Below are 15,023 nucleotides of genomic sequence, written 5' to 3' on the forward strand. Positions count from 1 at the left end.
AGCCTGTAGCTTGCGTCTTCAGAAGCAGAGATCGAGGACTGATCCCCAAAATAGGCCTGTTTCCAGCCATTGATAATGAGGATTTCCAGTTGGCTGCTGCCAAGTAAGGGCAATAGAATCCCCACCTGCCTCACGTGATCCTTTTATGCAAGGTGGCAGTCCTTAGGAGGACTTAAAGGGACAAGGGCTAAGGCTTCATCCAACTCACAGCCAGACAGTATACATGGTTTTATGCTTGCTTGCTAATAAATGTGGGTTTAACAGATGTCTGTGTTGTGGCAGAGTTGGGTTTGAGACTAGCTTTCATCTTAACCAGGTGGTAAGGTTGTTGGGACAGTAACTACTCCCCCCACACCCATCTACCACAAACTACCTTATTCACCCCCAAACCGCAATATTTAGCCTCATCATCGTAACACCTACATCTTCACAATAAACTTCTGATGTTTGGACTATCTTCATTTTACTGATAAGAAGAAACTGAGCCTCTAAGAGATTAGATTATTTTCTCAAGGTCACGCAAACAGTTCGACGAAAATCCAGGATTCGAAACAAAAGGGACGGACGGACATTTTACTCTATCAAACCCTTTCCTAAAGAGCTCTTTCACTTGACCAAAGCTCTAGCCACTCTAAAATTCTCTAAACTTGTTCTAAAATTGCACGTTTACACTTTGAAAATGGCCTTGGAAAGGGGCACACAAATGGATAGTTCAGCATAGTTATCAATGAAAAGGCACATTGAAAAATGAGCCATTAACTCACTAACTTGATACTTTTTCATCTTTAAGGCATCACTTAAGAAACCAAGAACCTAAATGGGTTTTTTTTGTGTGTGTGTTTTTGTTTGTTTGTGTTTTTTAAAAAAATATATTTTATTGATTTTTTACAGAGAGGAAGGGAGAGGGATAGAGAGTTAGAAACATCGATGGGAGAGAAACATCGATTCAGCTGCCTCCTGCACACTCCCTACTGGGGATGTGCCCGCAACCAAGGTACATGCCCTTGACCAGAATCGAACCTGGGACCTTTCAGTCTGCAGGCCGACGTTCTATCCACTGAGCCAAACTGGTTAGGGCCCGTCTCAACACATTTCATCCAAAATACTTCAGTGTGTAACTTTAAAATATAAGGATTAAAAAAATATAATCACAATATTATTATTGTAGTAAAACATTAACAGTAATTCCTTAATAATGACAGATAGTCAGCACTTATATACCCCCAAATCTCTCATAATTTTTTTCAAGCAGTTGAATCGCTCAAATCAAGATTCAAATAAACCTAAATGGGTTTTTTGACAGCAAATATTGACAGGATCCAAAGCAGACTAAGAATGTGTCGAGTATCCAATCATTAATGTACAACTAAAGGGAGTGTCAGAGTGCTTGTAAATGGTTAGAGATGATCTATAATAATAAAAGCATAATATGCTAATTAGATCTGACATCCTTCCAGACGACCTTATGGACGAAGCTGGGGCTACGAGGGAAACCCGGGTCCCAGATGCCAGAGGGAAGCCGGTGCCAGCAGCTGGGGGAAGGAAGACCTACTCTTGCACAAATTTCATGCATTGGACCTCTAGTTTATTAATATCATTGTAGGGCAATGATATTTGAGGGACAAATTATAGACTAAATTATAGCCATAAGAAAAATTCCTTATAACTTGAATTTGATAGAATATGTAGACTTGTAGCTCTCTGTTTTTATCCCACTAGCTAGATAATTGTGCCATATTCTTGTCTCTTTCACTGACTTCTGTTTGCAAATAAAATACCTTCTGAATGATTCCATTTTTCTGTCTATAAATTGGGTATGATACTTACTATTCAAAATGAGTTTTGCATATGAGCTACTTTTTATGAAAGAGTAAACAAACACAGAAAAAGTCTAACATTGATGACCTGGAGTTGGTGTAAGGTTGGACTTCCTTCTCTATATCGAGTCTGTATAAATGTAAAGGAGGCAGGTTTTTTTTTTCTTTTGTTTTAATGTTTGTTTTTGTAACACATCTCCTTGGATTTCTTTTCCCTCCTTGAGTTTTGTGCATCTTATTTTTAGATATGCCCCTGACGCAGCAGACCCAGTGCATCACTTTCCCAAGCTATACATAATTTGTTACATCCTCGAAGTTGGGAATGGAAAAAAATCTACTAGATCATCTTTTGCCAGAACAGGATACAGTTCCCTGATAATAGACCTATCTGATGTGAAATGAATACTACACTTGATCTCACCAGGTGAAGAAAAGCAGAAAGAATTCCCTGTAAGTTAATTCCACTACTCCCTTAATTATTTGTATTGTTCTCCTGCTCCGCTCCAGGCTTTGAGCCCAAGGATTCTGGAAACAATATTCCCTCCACAGCCACTCCTGTGTGACTTACAATGGAACGACATCTTCTTTCCCCAGTGGTTTGGATTCTGATAGCTGCCAGCCACTGGGTACTGACAATCCCAACCCACTTTTCTTGCCATGGCCATTGTTCTCTTATCTTCCCCTCCCTTTTGGTCCTAACTCTGTCTATCCTCTTAGTGCTGAGGTTTTTGGAGTTTCCTCCCTTTGCACATTTGTTTCAGATGACCCTCCCCCCAACTGATTTTATCTTTAATTTTAAGGTCCCCAGCAGCTCCTGCCAGAATCTATCTCCTCCCTCTTGCCATTCTCCGATGGGCGGGCAGAGGAAACAATTTAGGGCTGCCTTTCGTATTTCTTTCTGTGCTTTCCTAGTCATACAAGTCACAGTCCTTCTTTGAATCGAGCAGGAAATGGCCTTTTGAGATTTCTAGCATCTTTCACTGAAGACTCAGAAAAAGGTGTGTTTCCTCAATAATCTATTAGAAAATGAGATTCCTATTTGGTATATTAGCCTACATTAAGAGAGACAGACATACATACCAACTAAAATATAGTGCAGCCTATTTTAAACAAAAATTCTATATTAGAATGCACAACTCCTTCGTCTTCAGGGATTCTTAAAGTGTGGAATGGCTTCAGAATATACAAAACTTTCTGACTCAACTTGAGAAACTCCCACTCACACTGTTCTTCACCAATGATTTTTCTTACTAAAAGGTTTTCTTTCTTTTTTTTCTCTGTTCTCAACACTTTTTGTTCTCATCAATAATTTCCTGAATGACTCAACTGTAGTCTCATCACCCAGGGAAAAGCAAACTTCAAGAATGTCCTCTACAGCTATTAAGATAATGTGCACTATTGGTTGGAGGCAGGTTATAATTCTGAAGTGTGTGTGAATGTCAACCTCAAAAATGACATATCTTAGCCAGTATCTGACTGATTGCCTCATGCCACCAATATGGAGCCCTGGTTAGAGCAGCAAAGATTACCAACTGGAAGTAGCACTGAACCCCTAGAATCAGACTGCTACATTCAAGTTCTGGCTGCACTTAGAGTCCAGCATTAGAAATCATAAACAATGCATTATAGTAATTTGCCTAAGGGGGAAAAAACCAGTAGATATGGTCAATCAAAGAAAAGGCCTTAACTCTACATGAAAACAAGTGGCAAAGGAAAGTTTATTTTTTTGTTTAAATTTCAATAAAATATTAAAGGAAGGTATGTATTATTATCCTTTTTAGTTTAATCAGTGTATTGGTTTAACTGACCAACCATGGGTGGTGATAGTCTATTCCTTTGTACTAAGGATTGTCATACCCCTGAAACCTTTTTCACACTGGAAATCCTAGACTGGAAACACAGAGAGTCCCTGTCTGTAAATTTTTTTTGGTCAGACTGTTTTATTCTTCCACGAAGTCTTTATGCCCTGGGCAATGGAGAGTAGAAGAGCAATGATAGCGGGTGGAGAAGAGAAAGACGTACTAACAGTCAGGACATCAAAATACTCTGTTCTACACATGGATTGAGTAACAATGGAAAACTTCCCATAGTAAGAAGGTACGCACTCACTAATGACACAGGACTCATATAATCATTCCTTTTAAATGTATGATAAAGGAGTTAGGTTTAGTTTTACAAGCAGCTTGGTTAAGTCAATTAAGCAGAGAGGTGAGGATTCTGTAGCCAGGGTCGTTTCTATTTTGAGACTGTGTTTGTCACTTTGTCACTTTACTTTGTACTTGTCACTCCTACCCAACTTACATTTAAGATTACTTTAATGAGTGTAGGCTATTAGCTTCTTCACCAAAATGCTGACACTTTCTGAATGTTGGTTGAACTCTTTAAAAGGGAGGACCCAGCATCCATAAAATGGTCATTGTCCTTCAAATAGCACTAATATTTATGATGATCCTTTGATGGTCTGCACCAACTCCTCTATCCTCACTCTCAGTGCCAAGGCGGGGATGGTAAGTAATGAGGCTAATCAGTGTTGCAGGGTTGATACAAACATGGGCTTCCAGATGACAAAATTTGAGTTTGGGTCCCGACTGTCCTACTTATAAGCTGTTGATCCCATGAGTTCTTTCACTTCTCTAAACCTTTCATTATAATCCTTAGAAATCCCATTTGCGCTGTGCCAAGTACATAGTAAACCCTGAAGGACCTGTTACTATTATTATCATTCTAATAATAAACCTTGGAAGTTATTCGCAAGAAGTTCATAAAGTATTAGAAGCTGGACAGAGGCTTAGAGGTCATTTCTTTAAACACTCTCCCTTTGCAGACTATGAGGACCAGGGGAGTAAAGTTAGAGAGCAGAGCTAAGACTAGGGCACAGGACTCTTTTCCATTTAACCATGAAGCTCTCAGAATTGATGGGAGAGGGCAAATAATACTCAGCTCTTTTTGATGAATGGTGGAGAGAAAGGACAAGTGACGACTAAGAGAACATTGGCTATGGGTGACCTGAGGCCCTGGGAAGGCCCATGGTGGTTTTCAAATGAAGTATGTTCAAGAGGAAGGGGAAAGACAGGCAGGTGCTGCCAGTGGCCAGTGTCACTTGGTCTCATTAGAGAAATTCACCAAGCAGATCGCTGATGGCATTGGATTTCCCGGCAGCTCTAGCTTTCCCCACCACCTGTCATGTCAAATTCTTTCATCTGAAGGGATCAGATCCACTATGCCTGGTGTGCTGGCCGTTACCTTGGTTGCAAATCCATTCCCATCAACAATGGAGTTTATAACAGTCAGCCTGGAGCTTACAGAACCAGGGTCAGCAAACTACAGCCCGTGGGCCAAATCCAACCTGCCACCTGTTTTTGTAAATAGTTTCATTGGCGCACAGCCGCACCCATTCATTTATGTGTTCCCTATGGCTGCTTTTGTGCTATAATGGGAGAGTTGAGCAGTTGGAACAGAGACCCAATGATCTACAAATCCCAAAATATTTACTTTCTGTTTTTTGGGGGGGTTTTTGGAGAAAAGAGTTACCCACATATGGTATAGATTTTTATCAGCTGCTTTGGAGACAAAGGCCCCCTCTAGGCTATGAAAAGATCAACTGACTTCTTAGGGATATATTTATATCCTTGGCATAAATGACATTTCATTAATGCAACCGAAAAGAAATGTAGGCTTACATAGAATCCTCTTACAATTCAAAGGCCACCTCTTCTTCAGTATATATGTGAAAGACAACTGAACATCTCCTCTAGGGGTGGCTCTAGTTCTAGCCTCCCTCTTATTCTAGAGCATGGAGCAGATAGAGCCAGTTGAAGAGAAAGCAAGGCCATTCTTGCATTACTTGGATAGTTACAAAAGCCATCTCTTAAGGAATTTGTGTGCTATAAATCATACATTATTTTGTTTATTTATTACAATAATTTTACTAAATAGTGTGATTGTCCCATTTTACCAAAGGGTAAACTAAGGTCACAGAGTGAGTGAGTGGTCAGGCAGAGATTTATTACCATTTGACTCCATGTTGTCTGATGCACATAGGTGCAGTAAGTAATTCAGCTACCTGAATGCCTGACTGTTAAAAGTATGGTTGACAGTGGCTAAGATTCGTTCAATCCAGACAACATAAAGATCTAAGTCATTATTTTGAGAAGTTTTCCCTGCAAAATACTAACTTGCAAGTACTCATGAAAATGATCCAATATATTTTAAAAACATTGTAGATATTACCACCTTCTTGGGAAACTACGAAGCTATTAGCAAGTTGTACACTCTGAGAAATTTCACAGTAAAGATCCTATTCAACTTTGCTCAACATAATGTTTCCCAAACACTTTATCATGGAACCCTTTAAGTAACAACATCCCATAAAACTAGATTTCCAAGGAACAGATGTTTGGAACTGTTGAACTAGATGATGATTGATGATGATGATTAATAATGGGTAATAGTTATTAATCAATTATAATGAACCAGGCACTGGCCTAAGCATCTATATGTATTAATTCATTTGACACTCACAGCAAACCTATGAGATCAGTACTGTTATTTTTCTCACACTTGGCACAAAAATGATGAAGTCAAGGCACAAAGAGAATAAACAACTTTCCCAAAAGCACACAGCTAGTAACTTGTGGAAACTATGAGCTCTTCCAACACAGGGATCAGCTATCAGTTCATCTTTGCATAGCCTCCACTTAGCATGGTGCCTGGCACAAAGTATGCACCCAGGAAATGACAGTTGTACTGAATTTGAGATAAGATCTTAATAAAAAGGAGAAGCAACTAGAGTGTTGAAATAGAACATTTAAGATCTTTAAATGGTATTTACACAACCAGGGCGCTCCCTCATCCACTGGAGTTTCTCTTTGTTCCAGACAACACTGTACCCTAGATAATGTCCCTACTATAAGCCATTTGTATAGCATAACCATTTTCCCATTTTTTTAATGGACCTTACTTTACGTTAATGCACAAATAGGAAAATATCAGATAGTGCAGATCCTCTTTAACCACAAGAAATAATATTTCATTTGAAGGTGCATTAAATTAGGGTTTTTGTGTGGCATGAAATATATTGAGAGAGGCAATACCACATCCATAAGGAACCACTCATGGTAGAGTGGATAGACTTTTTTAAATGCAGTATAATAACAGCTATTGAGAGCAGTCAATAGCAACTTTTTTAAATGTTACAAAGCTAAAAATATATCAAGGTCAAAATTATTAGATAAAACACTGGTGAATTTTCAGTGTCGATTTGAGGGAAGCACTAAAGAAGAAAAATCAACACACTTTCAGCTTTAAAAGGAAGAGAAGCAAAGGCAGCCTGAAAGGGCAATGTTTTTGTGTCCTACAAAATAAAAAGGAAATTCATGTTTAGTGCCTTGGGAGCTTCAAGTGCAGTAATCAAATTGCATGACTTTCATCACTTTAACATAAAGCATTCCTAAATGATTATCATAATGGTTGACACTTAATGAGGGCTTATTTTGCTATTTTAAGCATCTTGTATGAATAGCCCTAGGTGGTGAGTACCATTATTATCCCCATTTTATAGATGTGGAAATGGAGGCACAGAGGTAAAGTTGTTTTCCCTTGATCCCACACCCATACAAAATGGATTAGGGATTCAAACCGCAGTAATCTGGCTTCAGAGCCCATGCCATTAACAGCCGTGCACCCTGGGTGAAGAGAAGGTTCAAAGGCCCAAGGAGGCCACAGATCTGGGAGGTAAAATAAATGGCACTACCAATGTCAGGCTATGCCACAGACTCATTAGGTGGACACCAGAGGGCCAAGTGTGGCCATGTGAAGTTGACTCCTTCCTTGCCAATACATTAAGAGGTCCATCCATTTAAGGCTATGCATTAATCACCGCAGGTAAAGATCTGTCCCTTCACGCACCTCTACCACCAGTGTGCACCAGGATTTCTTACCCCACAACCTGACCACACGCACACCCCTCCGAAGTAACGCCACTCGCCTGTGAGTATGTTTCTGCTGTGATGGTCATCAGACCCAAAATATTCAGGAGCTGTCACATGCTCTGCAGTCTTCAAAAAAAAAAGTCCAGAAAAACCCTAGCTGGTTTGGCTCAGTGGATAGAGCATCGATCTGTGGACTGAAGGGTCCCAGGTTTGATTCCAGTCAAGGGTGCATGCCCCGGTTGCGGGCTCCATCCCCAGTGCGGGGCGTGCAGGAGGTTGCCAATTCATGATTCGCTCTCATCATTGATGTTTCTATCTCTCTCTCCCTCTCCCTTCCTCTCTGAAACCAATAAAAATATATTTATTTAAAAAAAAGATGTAATAAAAAAGCCCAGAAAAAAAATGTCCAAAAGTTCCTTTAGAGAAAGCACAGATGGTCCCATGCTGATGGAAAGATAGGATTTTACAACAAAGCGTGTGGTCAACATCCCAATGTGGGAGCCATTTGAGAGTTAAACACAGAGCCCTTAGAAGTAACAAATTGGTAAAAACAAATATTGAACGTTATCTTCATAATTGCATTTGTGTTCCCAAATGCCTGCTTCCCTCTCCCCTTTTTGTGAGCGTGACTGTCAGTTGAAACAATCAAAGAATTCATTTGCTGGGAGGGCTTTTTGAGACATAATAGCATATGTACTTTAAAAGATAAATACCCAAGCCTTGGGAAGAACACTTGACAAGAAAAGGTTATTATTTACAGAAAGATGTATTTTAAACAGATGGCTCAGCAAACTCAATTGGATATTAAAATGGAAATTGAATTTCTTAATTTCTATCAATGAGCCTATCAAAACTTACACATCAAAAAACATACACACTACAATTTTGTAGAACAGTTAATTCTCATTCATAAACTTTTATTGTCTTATAATTCAGCACAATTAAAAATAGCTTCTTCCTCTTTCATTGTACCTTATAGTCTTTCTCAAGTGTACCTTAAATGAGTCTTTCTTTTCTTCTTGAAGGTAATCATCGGGGTCAGACCACTGCAAAAAGTCTGGTTTATTAAGCAAACAGGCTAGAAGTCACAGAGCTGATGTTAAAACACAAATATGCCTACTTACCTGGATGGCTCTGACATTGGAAACTGGCTGTTTCGACATATTCACGCAGTCTTATCCCTAAAAAAACAAGTAAGAAACTGTTAGAGGTGGCAGCATTCAGATTCTTGGTCTTGATAAATTAGAACTTAACTCATTATTCAACTGGGCAGTCACCCCTTTCACTGGCCATATATTCTTTCAGTCTCAGTTTCCGAAGTTACTTAGTGACTCTCCTTCCTAAAGCCTCAGGGAGAGGGAACACGAGAGCTCCGGATAAATCATTCAGGAGCAGAAATGCTGAGACGCCTCGGCCCTGATGCTAATGATAGGCTATCAGAAACTTGAAAGGCGCTATCATCTCCTTCCCTGCCCTCCTGCCCCCCCTGCCAAGAGCAGCAAAGCAAAGAGGCTGTGGGAATAAAACACCTTTGTTTGGGGCCTCGGGAGCTTTCTGCTTGAAACTGAACTTTTGATCTGAATTAGTTGTTGCCAGGGCTATGCGTCAGTCAAATGAGAGCGCCTCCTTTCTGTTGAACATCCAAAAAGAAATTGCCTGCGCTTCGTTCTTACTACTGTGATGCTCTCTCTGCACGTCTGTTCTGCCCAGTGACCTGAGGAAGTAGGCCGCATCTCCCCCTGTGTGTACAGACCCCAGCCTCACCTCTTTTAACAAAACAGCCCAGAAGGCAAATAGAGCTTACATGACCATGTCAGACCCCCAAGACGTAGTAGAGCTTCCTTTTCAAAGGAGTTTTGCTTTCTTTTAGCTCCTGGGACCTGACTATGGTTTAGTGGTCACTATGGATTAATGGGCCAGGGCAGACAGGGAACAGCCCAGCTCTGTACCAGTGTTGTTGTCGCTTAGTCTATTAAATGTCAATGGAACCAAGTGAAAAAGTTAAAAACTCAGTGAATTAAAAGCATGCTGCTTTTTAAACCGAAACTATATAATGGGTTGACTGACTTTCCTCTATTGATTGGTGTAAGTGTATGTGCTAACTGGTGAGGAAACGCACCCAGAGAGCAGTGTTGCCATTGGCCATAAATCCTGTGGTAACCTGCACTACGTCACCCAAAATCTCTGGATCCATTTCCACTTCCTTACATTTTACCTGCTTCACAGGCTGTGGTAACAAACAAAATGACATGATGTTCCTGAAAATGCCTTGTGAACTATAAAGTCAGCATCTAATATCTGACCTCAAATATTATTATTTTATTGTCATTGCCTATAGCTAGTGACATTTTAGAACTATAGTATACTAATCTACAGCTTTAGGCACAGCATAAGAATTGATGTAGTGATGCTCCTCAATACTTGAGAGCGGGGTGGGGAACCTCCTTTCTGCCAAGGGCCATTTGGATATTTATAACATCATTCGCCTAATGTAATTTATTTAATATAAATGTATGTTCCTATGAAAAAGCTCCTATATTTATTCAGTTTCGAATCCCACCTGCGGTTGTCTTGTCAGGGCCAAACCAATTGATTTTGCCAGCCTTACATGGCCTGTGGGCCAGACAATTCCCCCCCCCACCCCCCCACCCCCGCTTTAGCAATAAAAGATCTGAGAATTCTAGGAAAACTTACATTTTTTAAGATCTTCAAAGTCTTAGTCTCTATTATATGAAGCAACATAATCACAATTTTTCAATCTCTAAAATTAGTATATTCAACTATATAGTCTTTGGAGCCACACACATGAAAACAATGAGATTTTTTTTTTTAAGTTTCACCTGAATGTTTGGTTATTTAGAGAGATAGCCTCCATGCATAAGGGTCTAGGTAGAATTATTTTCAATTTGGTTAAAAAAAATGGTAAAGCAACAACTAATTAAACAACCAGGAATGCATTTGGCTCTACTATATGCTTCAAATAGGTTGCTGTCTTTCCCGCAATGTCAAAGACTCAATGAAGGATTTTTAATTTTTGGATCTAGGACACAGCTCAATTTCAAAAGGAAAAGCATGGTAGTTTAATTTTTAATGTTATTATTCTTCAAAAGCCATTAGAAGTCATGCAAAGCAATAATTTGCACAGGACTTTAATATCTCAGCCGATAGTATACTTTATGCATATACAACTAAATTTTAACTGATATCACTTGGGAACTTTTAGAAATGTCTTGATTTGAAGTGTGGGAATTGGGAATTTCTTTATGTGATTACAATAACAGGTTGAAATGCAAGAAAATCGGGTAATGAATATGCTATTTTATACTGCATTGAATTTTTTAAAAATTAAGCTGATTTTGTTTTTATTTTCACTGAACTGTATTGATTTGTATTTTGTGGACCTCTAAGTTTAACAGATGGCTATCCCTTGTGCCTTATCGCCTGCATAACTGGTATAATCTCATCTGCATGCAAATTTCTTCTTAACATATATGCCTGCGATAGAGATAGCTCTGAAAAGTTGGTCAGATCCCAGCTCTAATTCCTTGCAAACAGGCTAGATACCATTTGTGTAAATCAGTTCTGCAGCCGCTCCTGCTGTCCTCATTATTCTCGGAGAAATCAGGGCAAAGCACACTGATGAATAAAAATAGACAGTGTTCCCTGGCTGTTTCCCTGGCCCTGCACTCACCTCTGTTAGGGATGCAGAGTGGAGAATACACCTTCCTTCTTTAGCTGCGTGCCTTGTCCGGGACCAAAAACACGAAAGCTCTCCCTTAGATGCGCAACTCCACTCACACTGGGGCCACTGCTTTTCATACAAAGAGGTACTCTTTATAGCACTCTGATATTGTATCTCCTGGTTCTGGCTACAATTTGGAAACACGGAAAGTTTGACAAGGCGGGTATTGTCTTTTGCAAAGCCTATATACTATAATGGAAATGCTTGCCAGTTTAGCACAGTTGAGTTTTCCTGGCAGTTCTGCAAAGCATTGAGGAACCTTTAATGGTCTGTATACCGAGTCATGTACAATACCTCTGCTGGTTTTTCATTGGGTAGCACCTAATATATGACTTCTAAACAAGGCTCTCACTAAAATTTTGCCAACATTAATATCACTAATTTAATAAGAGTGGATTCAGAGGAAAGTAAATCAATATTGCAAAGAAGGGATTTTGTTTGTTCTTTTAAAAGGTCAATTAAATGGCGAAAGTGAAATCCCAAAGGGAACTGTCTTCTGTCTCACGGCTAAAAATAATCCAGAGAAGGGGGTAGAAAGATGGTCAGCTGTCTGAACTAACTCCTTATTCACTTTGCCTGAAATAATGCTGAGAGGGAAGAAGTACTTAGTGTTCCCACATTTCAGAACCTGGTGCCCACGAAGAGACAGGAGTGTTGACCCCTACCCTGCTGGGTACAGGAAACACTGTGACTAACATGGGACTTTCAAAGATGGGTCTGGAGTATTTATTGATCTATACGTTGATAGAATTCTGTCATTGAGGCCCAAGCCTGGTGCTTAGGGAGATGAGAAAAGCATTTTCAACTTGAACTGTATAACAAACAACTCAGTCAATAATTTGCATTTAGGTAAACCAAAGAGCTAGCTTTTCTCTGCCCCAAATTCTGATAATTTCTAGGCTTACAGCCCAAATCAGTCTGCAGCTGACCGACTGTAACCCTGGCTGTAAGAATCAAAATGACATAATATTCAGGATCACAGTCATCAAACCTGGACCGTGGAAATTTTCTTAATGTCACTATCAATACAAACTACTTTTAGTTCAATATTATTTCAACATCGCTCTCTCTTTCTTTCTCTCTCTCTCTTTCTCTCTCTCTCTCTCTCTCTCTCTCTCTCAACAGAAGCAGCAATATCACCCATGAGCAGTGAATTTTCAAGGAAGCTACACACCCACTGGTTACAAGCCTACAAAGTTATAGTAGTCACTTCAAGTTAGGTATCAAGGAAATCTTCAGAAAGCTAGGTTGCCCGAGCTTCGTCCTTCTGCTTACCTGCTTTGTGTATTTGTTTCCTGCCTAAGGAGAGTCCCAAGCAGCCAGGTGCAAGAATACAAGGCTCCTTAGAAGGTGAAAGGGATGCCTGGTGTCCTCTGAGCTGCGATCTCAATTCCGATGCTTTGCATGTGGCTGAAATAGCTCAAGTGCTTGGTGCCTCACCCGGGATTGAGAGCTGCTCCTGGCTCTGGGCTGGAGGGGAACTCGGTTTAAGGCTAAGTGTTAAAGAGAATTCCTGTCATAGCTCACAGTTGTTCTTCCTAAATATAGAGTTTGATACAAGCCATACGCTGGCTGCCTCCGAAAGGCTTGACCGTGCTGAAAGCAGGGCTCAAATGTCAGCCGGAAGGTGGCTACGGAATCTTACTGCCCTCCTAATCTTCCAGGAGATGCTGGCTGCATTTTCTCACGTATTCTGAGGGGGCACAGTGAAGTTTGAAAAGTAGGAAAAGTTTCTATCTTTAGATTTATTACCTAGAGGCCAGAAGATGAGGAGGGTTCAATAAAAATAGGAGAGAGGCAACGCGGCACCCAGCTTTTCAACAGGGGCACAGACATCTGAGAGTATTTGAGTCCTAGCTTGGTCATTTAGGACCTATTAAAGTTATTTCATAATCAGCACTCCATAAATGGTCACCAAATGATGATAATTATAATATTACTTTGAACTATAAGACATCACCCTTTTTGTAGGTCAAAAAATGGTCACAGATCAACTGACTCATGTAGTTCCAGGGCCCCAGGTCCTTGCTCTTTGCTCTACTGCCTCTACTGGTAGCAATGACTTTGACCTTAGAGTACAGGAGATAATAGACAAAATAAAACAGAGGAAATATCGATTTTAAATATGACAAAGGCCAGGGCCAGATATGAGGCAAAACACTTTTTGTTAAATATATTTTTATTGATTTCAGAGAGGAAGAGAGAGATAGAAATATTAACAATAGAGAAACATCAGCAATCAGCTGCTTCCTGCATGGCCCACACTGGGGATGGAGCCTGCAACCTGGGAATGTGCCCTGACTGGAAATCAAGCCTCGACGACCCTCTGGCTCATAGGTTGATGCTCAAATCGTTGGCCATGCCAGCCAGCAGGCAAAACACTTTATTAAACAGAACGTTGCCAGATCCTAAGGGACATGCTCCTTAATTTTATTTTAGTTTTTGTTTTCGGAGGTATTTTTATGGGGGGGCGCAGCCCTTGGGCTTATTATTTTTAACATTACTTAATTTTTCTCTTTTTACTTCTTCAATCTCTGAAATTTCTTTTACATAGAACTTCCCTTCAGAAGAAAGGTTAGACAGAGTGGGCACATTTATAATTCATCCATTGGATGAAAATGACTCCATGTCTGAGTCCCTGACCCCATGGTCAAACCCTGAACTCTCACCAGAAGCCATCTCCTACCTGTGCTCTCATGTGAAGAAAAGAAGTTCCGCCGAAACCGGTTTGGCTCAGTGGATAGAGCGTCGGCCTGTGGACTTTTGAAAGGTCCCAGGTTCGATTCCGGTCAAGGGCATGTACCTGGGTTGTGGGCACATCCCCAGTAGGAGATGTGCAAGAGGCAGCTGATCAATGTTTCTCTCTCATCGATGTTTCTAACTCTCTATCTCTCTCCCTTCCTCTCTGTAAAAAATCAATAAAATATATTTTAAAAAAAGAAAAAGAAAAGAAGTTCCAATTAGTATGAGAAAGTCAGGTTTCTGTTCCCTGCAGCTGAAATTGGAGCAATTGGCTTGTTTTCAGGTGGGTAAAAAAGAATACCAGCTTTCCAATAGCTTAGGAGGTCGGTAGATAATTGTGGTTCATCTCAGTTTGGGATTCACCATTAAGTTCTATTCATGTGCTATTTAAAATAATCGTGTCTTTTCATATGCCGAAGCAATTTCTTCACTGATACAGCTCCTAGGGCACTTGAAACTAAAGAGAAAATGAACAAATGGGACTACACCAAAATAAAAAGCTTCTGCACAGCAAAAGAAACCATCAACAAAACAACAAGAAAACCTACTGCGTGGGAAAACATATTTGCCAATGTCATATCTGATAAGAGCCTAATCTCCAAAATTTATAGGGAACTCATACAACTTAACAAAAGGAAGATAAACAATCCAATCAAAAAATGGGCAAAGGGCCTAAATAGACACCTTTCAAGAGAGTTGTTCCTTCTTAACCCAAGGTCTTCTCAAATAAAATAAGTAAATACAATACAATACAATACAATACAATACAATACACAGTACAGTACAATAAGA

The 15,023-nt window shown here is 39.9% G+C and overlaps 1 protein-coding gene across 3 annotated transcripts in view; it reads right to left on the minus strand.

Annotated features, from left to right (window-relative positions):
• The window catches only part of SMPX (small muscle protein, X-linked), a 51,010-nt gene extending 37,942 nt beyond the window's left edge, over positions 1 to 13,068 (minus strand). The window contains exons 1-2 of one of the 3 annotated variants that reach the window (XM_006752993.2): positions 12,765 to 13,068; positions 8,872 to 8,928 (exon numbers count right to left, since the gene is read on the minus strand). In XM_006752993.2, coding sequence (XP_006753056.1) covers positions 8,872 to 8,910 — 39 coding nt within the window. In that variant the 5' untranslated portion in view covers positions 8,911 to 8,928; positions 12,765 to 13,068. Of the gene's footprint in view, positions 1 to 8,871; positions 8,929 to 9,276; positions 9,303 to 11,438; positions 11,581 to 12,764 lie in introns of those variants that run through there. The other 2 variants (XM_015559692.1, XM_015559694.1) reach the window with 2 other exon arrangements.
• Positions 13,069 to 15,023: the final 1,955 nt, after the last annotated feature.

This window comes from Myotis davidii, unplaced genomic scaffold, assembly GCF_000327345.1.
Source record: "Myotis davidii unplaced genomic scaffold, ASM32734v1 scaffold930, whole genome shotgun sequence".
Classification (NCBI taxonomy): Eukaryota; Metazoa; Chordata; class Mammalia; order Chiroptera; family Vespertilionidae; genus Myotis; species Myotis davidii.